Source organism: Manihot esculenta, chromosome 1, assembly GCF_001659605.2.
Source record: "Manihot esculenta cultivar AM560-2 chromosome 1, M.esculenta_v8, whole genome shotgun sequence".
Taxonomy (NCBI): Eukaryota; Viridiplantae; Streptophyta; class Magnoliopsida; order Malpighiales; family Euphorbiaceae; genus Manihot; species Manihot esculenta.
The window spans coordinates 2,832,542-2,852,800 of NC_035161.2; the positions used below are offsets into that span (position 1 = coordinate 2,832,542).

The 20,259-nt window shown below is 33.5% G+C and overlaps 1 protein-coding gene across 1 annotated transcript; it reads left to right on the forward strand.

Annotated features, from left to right (window-relative positions):
* The first annotated feature begins 4,667 nt into the window (after positions 1-4,667).
* On the forward strand, positions 4,668-19,998 carry LOC110628750 (COP9 signalosome complex subunit 6a). The gene is made up of 9 exons (XM_043952706.1): positions 4,668-5,161; positions 5,274-5,362; positions 6,583-6,676; positions 16,541-16,602; positions 16,683-16,761; positions 17,661-17,753; positions 18,213-18,313; positions 19,092-19,147; positions 19,696-19,998. The coding sequence occupies exons 1-9, from the start codon at positions 4,837-4,839 to the stop codon at positions 19,775-19,777; spliced, it is 981 nt and encodes a 326-aa protein (XP_043808641.1). The 5' UTR covers positions 4,668-4,836; the 3' UTR covers positions 19,778-19,998.
* Positions 19,999-20,259: the final 261 nt, after the last annotated feature.

Below are 20,259 nucleotides of genomic sequence, written 5' to 3' on the forward strand. Positions count from 1 at the left end.
CATGTAAAAAACGAGTTAAAAACGACTAGATTGGGAGACTTTCGGTGGCCTAAAGTCCTTACAGATCCGAAAGTCAAACTTTTGGAGGCAGATTAGACGGCCTAAAGGGTAGCCTTCATAGACAAGTTCAATGGCCGAAACTGGATTTTTCTGCAATGCAGAATCCAATTTTGTCTTCTGTCAATAGCCCTCAAAATGCAACTAAACTCAAATGCAACAGCTAAAAAAAAATTCCATACCATCACAAGAGGTCTAAAATGACTAGAACAATAGAAAACATTAACATGTATCTCACTTTAAATAAGATTTAACTAACATCAAGGCTCAAAACAAGATGAGGAGAAATTAACTCTTAACATTGAAGGAATATACTTTGAAACCCACATGCATGAAAGCCATTACACAAGAAATCCTTCCTATAACTCATAAGAAAAGCAAGGACGATAAAATAATACCTCTTGCAGTGATTTCCTAGGTGATCTTGAGGTTCTTCAAACAAAGGAAATGATTTTAAAACTATCCAATCTTCAAAACAAAGAAACAATTCTTCAAGGAGAGAAGAAATTTGCTTAGAGAATTAAAAGAACTTGAAAATAGTAGCTATAACCCATCTCTGCCCAAAATGGATAGAAACCTCTCTCCATTTTTGGATTGGAAGCCATTTATAGGTGGACTGAAAAAGCTACCTTCAGGTTTAGCGGCCAAATCTTGAAATCCTCCAACACATTTTTTTAAACACATTTTTTAAATACTTAAAATTTATTATATAAAATACCAATTTTACCATTCTAAAGTTTTCAGTTCTAAAATTACAGATTTCAATGGAGATTCAATCGAAAAGTTAGAACTTTGACACTAGAATTTAGACGAGTATTACATATAACTATTTTCAAACTACAAAACTTGTAAGAAACCAAGAGATTAAGAGGAAGAAAAAGAAAAGTAAAGCTTTTGGTGCAAGTTCTTTCTTTTGGCCCTCTCAAACTCTTTACACCTGGAGTATTATCTTTCGATAATTCTAAGGTATATTTAAACTGCGAAACATGTAAACAAGACATCCTATATAAGGGCTAAGTTGAAATCACTATAAGAATTAACACTCAAAATGAGCAGGAAAAGTACTTTCTAGTAGATTCTATGTATGTTTCAATTCAACTAATCAAGACTTCATTTAAGGAAGTAGGAAGATTGTTATATTAGATGGGTGCTTTCTAAAGGGACTTGACAAGGCATAATGTCTTGTTATTGTTTCAAAGGATGACAACAACCAAATATCCCCTGTAACACACATGGTTTGTAGTTGATTTAGAGTCCTTGACACTAAAACATGATTTTGACCTTGGCATTTGAGATAAATTAACAATTATTACTAATATGCAAAAGGTTAATTTTTATTTTTTTTTTATGGTTTTTGAGCATTGCTTTGATGAATATGCAAGTAGACATTGCTTTGATTTTCCATGTGCTCTATTATAGGGACTTATTTCTGCCATTTAAGAGGAACTCTTTGATACTAAGCATAGAAGGTATGCTAGACATATATACTAAGAAATGGAGAGGAGAAGAAAGAAAGAAAAAAAAAGACATCTTAGGCTATCGCTAAAACTTCTTTTAAGGTAAAATTAAAGTACAATCTAAAAGAATCACCCAAATTAGGAAAAAAATTATGTGAAGATTTATTGTGTTACTCTATAGAGAATTAGGTTAAGGTATATCATAGTCCACACTCTAAGGGCGACGTAATTAAAAATAATATAGTGAGACCTTTAATTCATGAATACTTAGTATTAGACACAAGTCTATTATCATAATATTAGAGGAGATCAGAGTAAAGAGTATGAATAGGTTTAGATAATAAGTGAATTTGCAGAAACTTTGATTAATGATACCAATCTAATTTGAATGAGCTATTTAGAAAAAAATATGGCAATAGCAAATGAGTTTAAAATTATTTACTTGAAAGAGGAGACAAGTTTTGAAGCCACACATGGTGAATATGGGGATATTGTTTACTTGAGTAGGCAGAATTGCACTTATGAATCATGGCACATTGCTCATCACTCTATTAGCATAGACACCATGCTGCAAATGCTAATACAATTATTGCAAAATTGGCCACAATTGCATTGTTTTCTTTTTTACTACATGCTCCTTTATTCTTGACATCAAATCAAGTATAACATGCTTCAAGTGCTTAGGTACGAGGGTCATACTGGTTGATGAATCCATATGCATTAACAATCTTCATCTCTCTTACAAAATAAAAATACACTGATTACAATAAATACTTGTAACAAAAAAGACTTAGTCGGAATATAGAGATTGAGACAATACTCGCTCAATATTTTTATTTGAGAAGAATGTATTTATATACAGCTCTATCGACTATTCTGGAAAGGTACACGTCATAATATACAACTATTGTTACAATAGAAAATATGTGAGTTAGGAGAGAGAAAAGATTTTTCTGTTATTTTGTGTAGCTGGCACAGAGAAGGAAAACAATTTTCTAGAATGTTCGTCTAACCCGGTCACTTAGAGTAGTCATCCAATCTGGTCTATTGGAGTGGTGTCCGACCTGGAAAGTTGTCCAACATGGTCGTCTGACCTATAAAGTTATCTGACCTGGTCTATTGGAGTGGTGTGCAACCTGAGAAGTCATCCAACCTAGTCTGTTCCTCCAACCTGTTGTCTAATATGCACCGATTTGCTATATGTTAAATACTATCAATACTGCACAAGACTACAAAGAAATAACTCTACAAATTAAAGAATCTCACCCATAATGTTTGCAACCAAAGAATCATCTACCCGGATTCATCCAAGTCTAAGAAATTTTCAAGATCATTATTTCTCCACAATGGCACACTAGATACACAAATGTTATTGGACTTGAATCTATTTGAGATTTGCTTAATTCTTTAATTTAAAAAATTAAGGTTCACATATATTATCATAACATAAACCAAAAACAATAAAATACTTTTGTATTGCTTCAAATGGTAAGGCATAATGGAATCAATGAGAATCAAAAAAAGAAAAATAAAAGATAGGAGAAGATGAAGTTGCTTCGACTTGGCATTTACTAAGTTGAAAGAAGATTAACTTTCTCTTCTTTTTTCATAGTCTAACTGGCTGTTATAGGTCGATATAAGTAGGGATTCTAAGATCCACTTGCATATATTCTTGTGAATCACACAACATGTTAATAGAGCAAATTTATATTCAAGAGTTTTTTTTTTAAGGTTCAAGTATGTATTAGATCCAAATAAAAGTTCAAGTGTTTAATAAATAAAAGTCATAAAGTACATATGTTGTTGAATCTCACATCGGTTTGGAATAGAGATAATGTCTCTCTTATAAGGGTTTTAGATATCTTTCTTCCTTGAATTAATTTTTGGAGCGGGTCTGACCCAAATTTAATATAATATCAGAGAGAATATCATGTTATTTGGCTATTTTTATTTTCTATTAATCTAATAATAATTATAAGAGAAGATAAAAAAGGAAGGGTTTACTCATGTGCATGGAGTCACTTGCACCCACAAACATAGCAAATGGAGGGAGCAAGAGAGAGAAACATTTTTTTTTTAATTTTATCTAGAGGAATTGTTTGAATATATGAGCTATGAGGGAGTTACTCTGTTTTTAAAAGTGACAAAAATAGGAAATTGAGTGAGAGAGGGTGCTGAATTAAAAGAGAGAGAGAGAGAGAGAGGTGATTTGAGATTTTAAAAAAGGTTTTATCTTTTAATTGATTTTTAACTATGATTGTTAAAGTTGGATTAGAACGATCGGTCTAATAAAAAACGGAAATAAAATTAAATTCTTATTTAATTGAAGATAATTTAATTGAGAAATATTTGAAAGTTTCATGAAATACCAAAATTTTATTTGTTTGGTTGTAAAATTTTTTTTGACTTGATGAGAATTCAAATGGCTTTCTTCCCATGCAGGGAAATAAATTATTTCTTTTAACTCAATTAAGTTACTTTTAAGAAAATTTACTTCTTAAGAAGTAATATTTTTTAATCAAACGAGGTTTAATTGAATATTATTATTTAAAATTTTAAATTATTTTCAGAAAATATTTTGAATTTAAAATTTAAGTTAATTTATTTTAAGAATTATTTATAAGATATATAAATTAATAATTATAATGAAAATATTATTATAATGATTATAATATATATACAAAATATATAATTTACTTTTCATATTTTTATAAAAAATTATTTTACCCTCCAATTTTTAATATTTTTTTATTTATTTTTTAATTTTTAAACGATAAAATAATTTAATTTTATCAATATTAATGCGATATTCACATGCTATAATATTATAAAAATTAAATTATTTAATAATTAAAAATTAAAAATATAATACGTATATTTTCTTATTTTATAAAAATTAAATTATTTAAAATTTAAAAATTAAAAGATTAAACAAAATAAAATTAAAATTAAAAAATAAAATAATTTTTTATAAAAATATAAAGTTAAATTATGCATTTAGTTAAATGTAATAATATATTTTAAACTCTTCAATCCATTGCTTCACCCGTGGGGTTCTCAGATTTAAAATCAGATGGAATGATGAAATCGTAAATGCAGCAAAAAATTTAGAGACATTGATTGAGTTTCTAAAAAATAGAGGCTAAATTGTTAATAATAACAACATCTAGGGACGAAACCGCACATTTCCCCTAAACCCCACAAATTAATCGCCCTCTCCTCGCAAATATAGCGGTTCAATTTCAAAGATTGTCACTGGCAGAGAGTCCGATTGCACAGCAGGGATCGGTGCCGGGGAAAGTTGAAGGCCGGGAATACGACAATGGCGTCCTCGTCCAGCAGCGGTTTAACGTTCAAGCTACACCCACTTGTTATAGTTAATATATCCGATCACTATACTCGGGTCAAGTCTCAGATAAACCCTCCCGTTACCTCCACCGCTAATACTGTTTCTAGCAGCACCAACGGCGCCGGCAATGGTGTCAGCACTGCTGTTTCAGCTGCAACGCGGCCAACGAGAGTCTATGGATGTGTTATAGGAGTGCAGAGGGGACGCACCGTTGAGATTTTCAATAGTTTTGAACTTCTCTATGATCCCATCACCCACTCTCTACACCGAGGTTTCCTTGAGAAGAAGCAAGAGCTCTGTAATTTTCCTTTGTAACTTCCTTTTTTTGGGGATTGTTAATTTGTTTAATTGTGGTTTGGTAGTTCCTAGGATTCCATAAATTAATTGAAATTCTTGTGTTTCTATTACAGATAAGAAGGTTTTCCCTCATTTTTACGTACTGGGATGGTATTCAACGGGTAGTGATGCTGAGGAATCCGATATGCATATTCACAAGGCTGTATGTTTTTTCACTTCTCCTGTTTCTGAATCATGCCTTTTGTTGTTTAATTATTTTCAATGTTTTTCTAAACGTTTTTGAATTGAAAATTCATTATAGTGAGGGAGGTAATTTATAGAAATGGTGATGTGAGATGTGAATATACCTGGTTTTGCTACCCTCTTGTAGAGAAGCTGCTTGCGTTGCATCATGCTGCATTTGGATGTAATACTGATTTACTTATTTGTGCCAATTTAGAATAAACAAAATCTAAAGTTTTTTTTTCTTTTCCAATTGGGATGAGGAGAAGTTCGTGTTGTTTAGGGCTGGAACAGCCAAGGAAATCGTTCCATCACTGAAATATGTTGCAGTTTTTCTATCTATAAAGAAGATTAACTAACAGTATGTTAGAGACATGCCTTTATGCATCCTTGGTATGCGCATTCTATGTTTTCACCCCCAGGCCAAAAAGAAGTCTGATGTTTGCGGATTTAATTATGTTTGGACAATTAACAACCATTGCTTTTGTTTTCATCTCATAATCTATTCTTCTTTAAGAAAACAGTAGTGATGTGAGAAAGACGAGGTGATAGCTGTATATATCTGAGAGAAGTCTTTGGACTTAGAGAAGTCTTTGGACTTGTCTTCAAGGATCAGTAACTCAACAATGATTTTATCCTTTTCTTTGGAAAAAAATTGAAACATTTACTATTAATGAAAATATCTTCAAATTCATAAGATGTAACTCAAAGTCCCCCCTGAGAGTCACCTGTCTTGTAATGATCTTTTGATTAATGCATGTTTGTTTCAAGGGCTAGAAAGTTAAACTGTTATAACTTTGTTTTGGTTTGTGGCTTCTAACTTGACCTTTTCTGGTAGCGTGATTTTAACTTCTTTTTTTCTCCCCCAAGGGCTTGATAATTGCTACTATGAGTCTATGATACACATGGATCTTTGGTTTTGACTGATAGGCGGTTAATACTTCGTTATATGTACAAAATGAGTTCTCATCTTCACTGTGTCCTATTATTGTGAGCATTCATTTTGCTATTTAGGAGGGGTAGGTACATAAAAAATATTTGATTTTGTCAGTGATATATTAATGTTCTTTGCATGCTTTGTTCTGGTATATTCTTGGCATCTTAATGCATTCATCTGCTGTGGACAATGTTCAATAGATGCATTTTATTTGTCAGTAAGTTGTAACAACTATTTTCTTTAACAGCTATTTTCTTTAACAGCTGATGGATATTAATGAAAACCCTGTATATGTTCTACTCAATCCTATAATCAATCCAGCCCAGAAGGATCTGCCTGTGACTATATATGAAAGTGGTATGATCTCGTTGTTGTTGCATCTTTTATGTAACTAGCTTTTATGAGCACATGCTCTTACAATCTTTTATTAACAGATGAGTTTTTTTATTTTTTATTTTATTTTTTATAATTAGAATATGATTGTTTTTTCAACAACTCTTTTATGAGATAAATTATATTATACATTACTATTATTGGCAATTTGGTATGGATTGAATTGTATTTAATTGATATTTAAATTGAGCAAGTAAAAGCATAAATAAAATTAGAAATGCTTATTTTTTAAATATTCTTTTTTTTCTTGCATACTATATGCATGATTTTATATAATCTATTGACATGTTTAGTAAGTTATTCTGTCCAGTAATAAGTTAGAGTTTAATTATTTTTGAAATTTAAAGAATAATTTAGCAATATTTTTCCACAGAATATTCTGCACCAATGTGAAGGCATTGTTTAATATTCTTGACCCACCAGTATTAATGTATCTTTTAACCTCAACAACATTGTTTCATTTGATTTTTATTTTTTATGTTTAACATTCATCTAATTTACTTATGCAACATCCAAGCTTGATATATATGTCATCGTTCAAGGTATTTGTAACCTTTAAAATTTGTAGAAAAACATTGTGCAAGTAATCCATGTAGACATGAAAAAAAAGAATAACAGTGTAATAGTCATTGAGTTGGCTCATGACCTAATTAAATCCACACTTGGCTCAAATTTGAATCCTGCTGACTCTGATGTGTTTCCACGTCTGTTTCAAATGATATTTTACTACTCAGTAAATAATTATCAATATAATGGTTCACAACATAAATTTGAATTAGAAACTCAATACTAAATGATAAATTAAAAATTTCACAAAATAAAGTATCAAATCAAACTCAAAATCGAAGTTGCAGGATGAATCTTGATATAGTGAAAAATAATAATAATAAAATAAAATTAAAGTGTTTCACAATTATATATATATACACACACTATCAGTTTTGATTCTTTTTCCAACTCACTTTTATACGTATTGCAATTTCATGTACTAAAACCTTACAAATAAAATGTGCTATAAAATAGTTCACACAAGCTAATCTAAATCATACAAATTTCTAGTGTAATAAGGACTTCACAAATCAAAGAATATGTTAAATAGAAATTTCTATTAATTTAATTTAAATTACTTTTCTATATTAAAAAATAATATAAGGGCATTTTACTTTTATAGATAGCCATGAAGACTTGTTATATTAAGCTAAAATATGAGATTTTATCTAAATCATTCGTGCTCATCCTCCTCTTGTAGCGGCTGTCTCTTCATGAAATCTTATTTCAATTAGCTAACATCTGTCTTTTATATCTACACACTTAGTTTGGATGAATGGATATGAAAAGGAAAAGAAAGGCAAAGAGATGATAAATATCCCTTGAAACTCCAATATGATTTCCCCTCAAAATAAAAGCCATTGTATGAAACAAGTCTCGTTAACTTTAACATTTAGAATCCTTTCTTATCCTCCGAAACATCTGAATATTATTGGTGTTTAATCCCTCGTTTCTTTTCTTTTCCTATTCCATGTGTTAAAGGCTATTATTTCTTATTCCAGTTAATTTGCAAACATTGTGATAGACTATTATTCAATCTAAAAGTTATAGTGTTTAGGTGGGGGCCGAAGAATAGGTTTAAATTGTAATATGGGTGCTCAGATGGAAGCCTGTATGGTTTGAAAGTATGGATGAACACAATACAATGCTTTGTGCAAGCATATGGTACCAATGTTTGAATATGGACAAGTAGATCATAGAGAGTTTAATAAAATATTAGAAACAACTTAACCTTTAAGTTTTTTGGGGTGAGGGCCTAAGAAGAGCTTTTAATTCTTTACCAATTTCTTTTGAAGAAAGTATATATGCCCATTAATATTTATTTGGTATAGTTAGGTATTATGCTTTATAGTTCATCATGAACAATCTAGGACATTATACTACTGGGAGGCATTGTTCAATACATGCCTAATCACTGAAAAAATGACCTGTATGCAGGTTTTTAAAACTGTACCAAATATTTTAATTTTGGCAATTTTAGCCTGATATGAAACATAGTTCCACCGGTCAAAATTGAAAAAGGGAAATTTATTACTAATTGGAACAACAAAATAGTTTTTAATAATCCCCACTATTTCACTGCCCCAGCTCCACCTCTGCTGCTCTTTCTATTTCACCTCTTTCTCCTTGAAACCTTTTGCTGATGGTTGTCCCATAAGCATCAACTAGGCTACGAGCCAATTTATTCTTTTTGCAATTGCAAACTTCTATAGTAAATGCACATGTTTAAGTATTTCAATGCAGAATGCTAAGCTTAAATTAGGGAAAGATGGAATTCATGGTGATGGTGAAAGGAGAAACCCTATAACAGGTAAAGCAAACCCTAAGGAGGACAAGTGTTGATGAATTTTTATTAATAGGTTTAATGATGCAAACCTAACAGAGAGAGAGAGAAAGGAACAGAAAGAGGAGTGTTGGAGATAGAAAGAGTTGGGGGGACGTAGGGGTGTAATCGAGCCGAGCCGAGCCGAGCTTTGTAAAGCTCAAGCTCGTTTATTAAAAAAGTTTGGAAGCTCGAGCTCGAGCTCGACTCGAGCTTTAATATTTGATTCGAGCTCGGCTCGAGAATTAAATATTATAATCGAGCTCGATTCGAGCTCGACTCGTGAAAGGCTCGTTCAATTTAATAACGAGCCTAATTCGAGCTCGATTAAGAAGCTCGTTAATAAAACTCGAGCTCGAACTTGGAAAGCTTGATTAAGAAACTCGTTAAAAAAGCTCGAGACCGAGCTCAAAATTAAAAAGTTTGGTTTGAGCTCAAGTTCAGGCTCGAGCTCGAATTAATAATTACACTTTAATCAGTTTTTAATCATCATTAATTTAAATAATATAAAAAAAAGAGTGTACATAAAAAAAATTACGTAACACAATTTATAACTAAAATAACACAAATAAATATAAATTCAACAACATAATAAAATTAGATTACACACAAAGTTTAATATCAAACGAATAAAGTTGATTCCAACTTCCAACAGTTGAAACAAGCTAATATAATTTAATTATCTTCATAATCATCTTCATGCTTGTTCAATTAGTTAACTTGAATTTCAACTTCAACATCCATATAACCTTAATTAATTATTATTAATATACTTTGATAATTATTATCATCTTTTATATTGTATGCTTAATTATATACAAAATTTTTTTTATAATTATACTTTAATTTTAAAATGTATATAATTTTTACAACTCAATTTATCATGTAGTACTATAATTTTAAAGAATACTTATTATAATAATTAATATTAATTATTTGTGATTATACATTAATTTTATGGAATCTTATTATAATAATTATATACAAAAGATTTTTATAATTTAATTTTAAAGAATATTAATTATAATAATTAATCTTAATTATTTGTAATTTTCAATACTATAATTTTCAAGTATTTATAATAGTTTAAATTTTATAACTTTATAGTTATTTTTATTTTTTTAATAATATATGAACTTGTTCATAAATTTATTTAACGAATTGGTTCACCAATTTATTAAACAATATTACTCACGAGCCTATTTAACGAGCCTGCTCGTGAGCCTGCTCGCGAGCCTTCTCAACGAGCCAGCTCGCGAGCCTAAAAACGAGCCAGCTCGCGAGCCTTAACGAGCCGAATACTATGGAGCTCAAGCTCAGCTCGTTTAAGTGACGAGCCTCAAAATTGAGCTCGAGCTTGGCTCGTTTAAAAAACGAGCCGAACTCGGTCGAGCTTTTATCGAGTCAGAGTCTCGAGTAGCTCACGAATAGCTTGGCTCATTTACAGCCCTAGGGGGACGAGAGGACAAGTAGAGATGGAGAGGAAAATTGATAGAGTAAGGGGGAAAGAAGAAAAAGAGATTTTGTATCCAGATCAATAAAACAAAGAGTAACAAGGGAATCATGCTTTAATGAACACACTCTTCTTGTCATTCAATATATTCATTCCCTAGTAATCAATAGATGTCCAACGCTCAGAAAGAAACACTAAAAAGATAAAGAACAAGAAAGACAATAATGAAGAAAGAAAACCATATTCAAGGCACTCTGGATATTCTCCCAACAGATAGCAATACTCTGCCCCTCAACTGTTTGATAAATTTTCATGTCCATGTTACCTCCTTCCCTCTCCTTAAATGTTGGAGAAGGAATATCTCTTATTAGCATTTTTGTGCCAAGTGTCCTCCCTCCTCTCTTTCCATACTAGCCAGTTGTCTAAAAGATTCCCAAATTCCCTTCCCCTTCTTCTGCCCTTTTAGCCTTCTAGAATAAACTTTAAAAGGCTTTGTAGAATTTGCAGCTTCATTATGGGCTCCCTTATCATTTCTACCTTCTTTTAAATCAACTTTGTCATTAAGGCTGATATAAGATAATTGTACCTGAAAATCGGCTTAATCAATCCAAGTAGCTTCCTCTGCAAACTGTCCTTTCCATTGTGCCAGAACTTGAGAGACTGTCTGGTTGTTACAAAGGATATTCCTTTTCCTACCATTCGTTCTTCAAATATATCTAAGTGGGCTAGCAAATCTTGAACTACTTGATGTTCCCCTAGCACCTTCTTGAGCTGTGAAATATGAAAAACATGATGTATTTCTGGATGAAGGTGGGAGCTTTAGCTTATATGCAACAGCTCCTTCTTGGCTTATAATTTTGAATGGTCCAAAGTAACGGGCATCTAGTTTTGCATAACTTCTACCAACCAATGAAGTCTGTCTATAAGATCTCATTTTAAGGAAAACCTGGTTTTCTACTGCAAACTCTATATCCCTTCTCTTTTTATCAATTGCTTTTTTATCAATTGTTGTGCCTGAAGCAAATGGAATTTAATTGCCGAATAGTCTCATCTCGGCTCTACAATTGTTGAGATACAACCTCAATTATAGTTTCTCCTAGCAAAATGTTTGCAATACTGTTGGAGGCCTACCATACACGACTTGAAAAGTGGTTTTCCCAATTTCGGACTGGAAACACATATTATACCAGTACTCAGCCCAACAAAAACACTTAGACCATCCCTTTGGTTGTTCAAAAGAGAAACAACGAAGATATTACTCCAACTATTGATTTAAAACCTCTGTTTGTCTATCCATTTGTAGATGGTAAGCAAAATTGCAAAACTGAATTTTATTTGGGTCCCTTGCATTCGAGATAACTCACTCTAGAAATTGCAAAGAAATATTGGTTTCCAATCACTTACAATTGTTCTTTGGATACCATGCATCCTGACTATCTCTCTTGTGAAAGCTTCAGCCATTGTTTTTGCAATAAAAGGATGGTGGAGAGTAATGAAGTGAGCTAATTTGGACAAGTGATTTACTGCCACCAGCATACAATCTACCCCATGGGACCTTGACAAGCCTATTATGAAGCCAATGGAGATATCCTCCCAAATGGAGTTCGGAATGGGAAGTGGCTGTAGCAAACCTAGTGGTGATTGGGTTCATACTTGTGAGTTTGGCAAATTAGGCAAGCTGCCACGAATTTCTGTATTGTTGCCATCTTTCCTGGCCAATAAAAATTTGAAGCCATGCGATGGTAAGTGTGGAAGGCTCCTGAGTGTCCGCCTTGAGGTGTGGCATGAAATTCCGCTATAAGCTTCGGAATCCAAACTGAACCGGCCGGCAAAACCAGCCTCCCCTTGTAGTATAACTTGCCATGAACTATTGTATAATGCTGATAGGATGTGGTCCCTTCTTTGACTTCTATATTGGTTCTACTCGATTTATCATCTATTAGCATCTCCTGTGTTATCAACTCTCAGTCAGCCCATTGAGGATTAGAGATTGCAAATACTTCAGCTTCCTTAGCCCTTCTTGACAAGGTATCTACTGCCCTATTTGTGAAATCAGCTTTATATTCAATGAGAAAATTGTATCCCATTAATTTAGAGAGCTGGTATTGTTGGGCGGGTGTGCTGGTCTGTTGTTGCGGGAGATGTCTTAGACTTCTATGGTTTGTGCATACTCTGAATTTCCTTGATAGAGCCTCCAGTGTTGAATGGTAAGAACTAGAGCCATTAACTCCATTTCATAGGCTGATCTAGTTGTTGATTTATCCGAAATAGATTTACTAAAATAAGCCACCGGTCGATTTTATTGCATAAGTGCAGCATAAGTACAGCCCTTACTCCATTTGCTGAAGTGTCACACTCAACCACAAAAGGTAAATTGAAATCACCCATTATTAGTACTGGAGATGAGATAATAGCCCCCTTAAGAGTTTCAAAGGATTGTTCTGCCTCAGTTGTCCATTGAAAATTTCTCTAAGCTTCCCTCTTTAATAATGCCGTTAAAGATTTTGCAAGCTGCCCGTATTGATTGATGAATCTCCAATAGTACCCTGTTATTCCTAGAAAACCTCTAATTGCTTTGATTGATTTGGGAGTTGGCCAACAAATGATTGCTGATATCTTCCCTGGATCCATTTCCACCCCTTTAGCAGTGATCACATGGTCTAAGTATTCCATTGTGGATTTTCTTATCGAACCTTCTTTTGAGTAACATGAAACTGATTTCTGCAAAGTAATTCAAACACAACTTGTAGATGCTTCAAGTGCTCTTTCCAATCCCTGCTATGAACTAATATATCATCAAAAAATGCAAGAATGAATCTGCATAGATGGGGATGAAACAAATCATTCATCATTGCATAGAAGGTTGTCGACGCATTCATTACCTCAGAAGGCATGACCATAAACTCATAATGGCCAGAGTGGGTTTTGAAGGCAGTTTTATAGATATTTGGAGCAGCCACTCTAATATGGTGATAGTCCGATTTTAGATCCAATTTCGAAAAATAACAAGCTCCGCACAATTCATCAAGAAGCTCTTGGATGACTGGAATAGGATACTTATTTGGGATTGTGGCTCGGTTCAATTGACGATAATCCATGCATAATTTCCAGCTAGCGTTCTTTTTCTTGACTAAAGGAACAGGATTGGAAAATGGGCTGATGCTTGGCCCGATCACACCCACAGACAATATCTCCAACACTAGCTTCTCGATCTCATCTTTGTGAATATGCTCGTATCTATAGGGACGCAACAAAATTGGTCTTGTCCCGAGTTGGAGGATAATTTGGTGATCTTCTTTCCTATGGGGTGGTAGCCACTTAATCACATCAAATACATCTTTGTAGTGGTTCAAGAGCTGTGCTAGATATCCAGCAAACTATCTTAATCTCTATCGGCCACAAAATAGTTGAGAATTTCACATCTTTAGTTTTATGCAGAGCCCTTAAAAATACAGATGCCCTGCTCAAGGATGAATTTCCCTATAGATTAACTTGTTTGTCGCCCACTTGGAACCTTAGTGTCATCTTCTGACAATTTGCTTAAATGTCCTTGAGGTTTTTAACCATGCAACTCTTAAAATCATATTCACTCCTTCAAAAAGGAACACATAATAATTGTCTCTATGTTGAAATCCTGCAGATTTAATTCCAACTCTTTGCAAATTCCTTTAGACAGAACTCAGCACCCATCTCCCAGTTTAACCTTGAATGAAGGTGTGAAGGTTGTCGGCAATTGCAGCCGCTGGTGAGATTGGATGACACAAAATTATGGCTCATGTCGCTGATCATCAGAATCACCACGTTCTGTCCATGCACACTACCACAGAATTTCATCGTTTTGGGTTGATGAATTCACCCAACGGAATGAAGTGGTAGCTTTCGCTGCAAGAAATGGGCTTCATCAACATCAGCTGTGAGATTGATTTTTTTCGAGTTTTCCATTTCTCCGAAATCTCCATCTTCATCCAGATATTCATCTTCGCCTCCAATCAGAGCCCTCAAGGATCAATTTAGACACTCATGCAAAGGGGAGTAGGACTGTTTACATTTAAAGTATAAACCCTTCACCCTAAGCTCTTGATACTCCTAGTGCGAGTACTGTCTCAACCTCCTCCGTCAATTCTAGTGGTTTGGTTGTTTGGAAGAAATGAGTGGTAAGGTTAGGGTTTTAGGGCTTAAACAGCTTGGGTTTTCAGGAGGTTTTGGTGGTGGCCCATCTTTCTTTTGATAGTCTACAGATCCATAAACTGCCTTTTGGCCTGAAGTTACCAAGGCCTTTGTTTCCAGCCCATGCGAGATACCCTTTTCCTTTATTCCTTCCGTCATCCACATCTTCTCTCTTCCCTTTGATGAATACATTCTCTGTCGTTCTATTTCCCTAGCTAGCTTCATAGTTCTGTACAAATCAGTCGTTTCATGCGATCGAATCCTTGGACGAATGTCTTCTCTCAACCCATTTAGAAAGAACCCCAAACACTGTCTGTCCGAAACATTCGGTATTAGTGATGCCCTTGCTACAAATTCATCAATATAATCTGCTATTGTGCCCATTTGTTTCATAGCCACCAAATGCCCATAAGGATTTTCGAAAACATCATCTGTGTATCACTGCATCAATTCTTCCTTCAACATAGTCCAAGAGAGCTGCGGATTCTTTGTCGCATCCATCTTTAGCCAATGCAAAGGAACTACCTCCATAATTACGAGGGCCAATGAGATTTTTAACTCTTCAGGAATATTTAAATCTCAAAGTATTGCTTTGTTCTCGCTATCCACCCGATTGGATTAGTTCCATCAAAATTGGGCATTTCAACTTTTTAAGCAATGGAGGTGGGTTCTTCAACTGTTAATATTTTTTTTTCCACCACCCTAGTCACTGAAGTTTCTGCACCAGAATTTTGGATAGGGGTTTGAACTGAAGAGTTCCCTTTCTCAGTAATATTCTTTCCTCTTAGCATATGTGATCATGCTTTCCAAACGAATGAGATGCTACTTTTGCTCTGCCCGCATTTGTTCCTGGCCTAGTTGTACTGCAGTGACAGTCTCCTCCAATCCAGCAAGTCCCCTCTCTATCTGCTCTATTCTTCCATCCCTTCTTGTCTTGGTCATGCGTGTTGGATCCAACAGGTTGGACTAATTTGATGGAGTAAGGGTAAAGAAGAAAAAGAAAATTTATATTCAGATCAATAAAAGAAAGAGTAACAAGAGAATCAAGCTTTAATGAACACACTTTTCATGTCATTCAATGTATTCATTCCTTGGTAATGAATAGATACCCAACACTCAGAAAGAAACACTAAAAAGATAAAGAACAAGAAAGGCAATAATGAAGAAAGAAAGCCAGATCCAAGACCTTCTGGATATTCTCCCAGCAGATAGCAATACTCTGCACCTCAACTGTATGATAATTCTGCACGCCCATGTTACCTCCTTCCCTCTCCTTAAATGCTGGAGGAGGAATATTTGTTGCTAGCCCTTTTGTGCCAGGTGTCCTTCTCCCTCCTCTCTTTCCGTACTAGCCAGCTGTCTAAGAGATTCCCAAATTCCCTTTCCCTTCTTCTGCCCTTTTAGCCTTATAGAATAAACCTTAAAAGGCTTCGTAGTATTTCCAGCTTCATACGGCCCCCTTATCAAAACTACATTTTTTTTTAATTTCAATTGATAATAAAAAATTTATTTCATTTATGTCAATTTTGACCAGTCAGACACTTTTGCAAATTTGCAATGAAATCGAGCCAGTCAAAACTGAGAAATATAGATAAAGGTTTGGTTATAGTGGTGATTAGGTCTAAGTATGTAAATGCAGTGTATAGTTCTAGTATATGATATTTTATTCCCATTTCAATGGGGCTGGAGGTCATTAATCATAATGTATTATGGGAAGCTTTATTATTTATTAGTAGATCCTTTATTCCATTGTTAGTTATTATGGTCTTTTTACCTCTGATTCTGCTTTGGTTATAGCATTTTTACAATTTTGGTTTTTTATTGTTGCAACTTATAGAGCTGCACGTCATAGATGGCATTCCACAGCTTATCTTTGTTCATTCGAGTTACACGATTGAGGTTAGTCATCTTCATTCTTTTTTACCCTGTTATACTTTATGTTACCAACTCGTTCTTTTTTTTTTTTTTTGGATTTAAAGACAGTGGAAGCTGAAAGAATATCAGTTGATCATGTGGCACATCTGAAGCCATCTGATGGAGGCTCTGCGGCAACTCAATGCAAGTCCCTCTCTGATCTTTATCTTTATCTACCCATCTAGTCATCTATCCATTACTATTAAATCTACAGACCTTAAACTAGTCAGGCTTTGTAATCTCATTGGATAAGTGATTCTGTGTGAATAGCTTGAAATGGCCAGCTGGATCTGTGAACTTGTGATCCATTTGACCCGACCAGTTTGATCATCAATAGGAGCAAAAATTTTTTCTTGTCTTGGCAAGAACAATTGAACCCAAGACCTCACGACATATCTTTAAAGTCAAAACTAATTGAGCTAAATTAGTAATTGTGTATTTTTTTTGTCTCATAAATGTCGTATTCTGTAATAATTATTTATTACATAATTCACATATAAAATTATTTTACATCAATTAAACTATCATATTAGCATGTGTTGGAATTCTACTGAAAAAATATTTTTGTTTTATTTAAAATAAATAAAGTTAGCTAACTATTTCTTATATTATACAACATCAGTAATTTCATAAATATAGTTGACATAGAATTCTTTTCTATGGATTACTCATTAGTATTACAAAAAATTTAATAGTAATATTTAAAAATTAACACTTTTGTATGAACTTCAAGAACCCCATTAATACTTGAATATTACCTAATTGTTGATAATTAAAATTATTGAATTTTATCTATTTATATTAATTGGTGTTGTGTGTAATTAACTTTTTGATAACCCACTGATCGAGTCTGTGACTGATGGTCCTGGACCTCCTGGTCCCTCCAATGGGTCAAACCCTGTGCAGGGTTCAATAACACCTATCTATTTGTTTATTCTGTAAACATCATTATACTTGCTTTTTCTTTACTTACGAATTAGTACAGCTGAAATATTATACATCTATAATACATACTAATGGAGGTTGGTTTCATTTATCTGCAGTGGCTGCTCATCTTACTGGTATGCATAGTGCCATCAAGATGCTGAATAGCAGAATTAGGGTGCTTCATCACTATCTTGTTGCAATGCAGAAAGGTATATTCATTTCTTTTTTATGGAAAGTGCCATTGATTCAATAATTTACAGCTCTTGTCACTAGAGGGTGCATGGATATTTTCTTGATAGGAGTCTGAAACTCAAAAAAGAAGAGTTTAGCAATCTGGAGTTGTCCCCTTCAAATATTTTATATCCTTAGATTATTAGTCCGCTACTTCTCATCTTTGATGAAACTAGATCTGTCATTTGCTCCAATCCAACAGCAATGGACTCTCAGCTGCCATTGGCCAAATCACAAATGAACCCTGTTGAAGGATCATCCCAGCACTGGTTGGAGGGGTTGAATGAAGGGCCATTATAATTAAAAGAAAAGGGGAAAAGTAAAATATTAATAATAATAATAATAATAAGGATTATTTTGGAAGCAGATGCATTTGCTGTTGAAAAGTTGATGGTGATATGCATAGTGTTGATATTAATTGTGTTTGTGTTATTCAGGTGAAATTCCTTGCGAGAACTCATTATTAAGACAAGTATCAAGCCTTTTGAGAAGATTGCCAGCCATTGAATCAGAAAAATTTCAAGATGATTTCTTGATGGTGAGTAGTGCTATTTGTTGTTTATTTGGGAGATATGTTAAAAATTTTAATCATAGTGATGAAGTAACTATCTGCATAAATTAGTTTCCATAATTTAACTTCCTATCTGCTGCCTGAACCACTTTCTTAAAGAATGTTCTATGCCACTTGACAAATATGGATCTCATCTTGAGGTGGGACTATTTTGCTCGAGAGACTGATTTTAAAAGTGTCATCAGTCGAAGTGAACGAAGTGAGAAATTTGTCTGTGTAGAAGGAATTAGTTTGTTGATTACCGGGGGGTGGGCCGGGGGGGAGGGGGAAAGAGAGAGAGAGAGAGATGCTGACTGCCAAGCCAATTCCTATTTAAATTCCCTCTGTTGCTCCCTCAATGGATTTATTGTAATCCAACCTTGTACTAGTTAACTCCATGCCCAAACCCAGCTACAACTCTTATGGTCTTTCCACTACATGTCTACAGTTAAACCACGAGGCATTGACGACCATTTTTAGGCTTTCAACAGTACGTATGCATGTTGATGAGAAATAGTAGGCATCTATTGTAGTGTTGAAGCTTGATGATTAAAAGATGGATAATGAACTAATGATGTCACTTTGCAGTTTCTGAGTGTAATGCTTTTGTTGATAATTTGTTTTTTGTTCACAGGATGATGATTGTATTTGGATTTCTGCTTTTGAGATACATGTTGCTGTATTTAATTTGGAGATGCTGTGATATAAAAATGTTGTCTTTGTATTATTGTTCTATACAATAATTGCATTGTCCACTTCTGTGCAGGAATACAATGATACGTTATTGATCACTTACCTGGCCATGTTTACCAACTGCTCAAGGTATCATACATGCTCCTTTTGTGGAATTTCTCTATCTTTCATGTGTTCTTTATACTTTCTTTTGGGGTAAACCAATTTGTGTGATTAATGAAAAATATAGCTCAAGGAAGTGACAAGAAGTTGATTAATTGCCGTACACCATATAGTGAAGCACTTGAGACCTTATCTAATTGTATGGTACACGTTTAACTTTATAATTTTGCTGAACAAAGGAATCACAAGTACCGTATTTCTATTTTGATGAAAATATTACAATATTATTGTCCTCCAGTAAGATGTGACATCTACTTGATCATTGGCATAATAAATTTTTTTATGCTTATAGTAGGAAAGTGTAAAGGGGTACTTGGGGCTACATTTGCATTCATACGGGTGCATGTCTCTGGGTTAAAGATATAGATACAGATGCATCCCGGCACATCTGATTACAGATGTGAGAAATTGCAATTTCATGAACGTAACCAAAATTATAAAATTCTATCACTTGATGTCTTCTTCATCTTTTATCTATGACAAAGCTAACTGTGGTTCCGTTTCCTTGGATCCAGCACAATGAATGAGGTAGTCGACAAATTCAACACTGCCTACGACAGGCATAGTCGAAGGGGTGGACGAACTGCTTTCATCTGAAGTTGCTGTAGTTGATAACTTAAACTAGACAAAAATCATCTCGTATTATACCTAGACACTCAAATCTATCTCCAATCATGTTTGAACAAGTCCTCCATTTATAATCGCATACTCCCCACCTTTCAATGTTATTATATATTATAGATGAAAATATTATATAAAATTATGGATTTTTGATATTATTTTGATATTAAAATTTAAGGTTTGTTAGTTTGATACAGAAGTATTAGTACTATTTTAGAAATATTTAATTATTTTAGTAATGTAAATTTTATTGCAGTAATTAAAAATTGAATTGAAACTGTATCAAATTAAAATTAAATTAAATTAAAATCGAACAAAAAATTCAAAGAATTTCAGTTGTTACAAGGAGTTTTATCGCAATTGAAATAAAAATTTATGCATTTTTAACTATTAAGGTGAAAATAAATCAAATTACTTATAAGCTATTTAAAGTTTGATTTTATAAAAAAATTCGAACG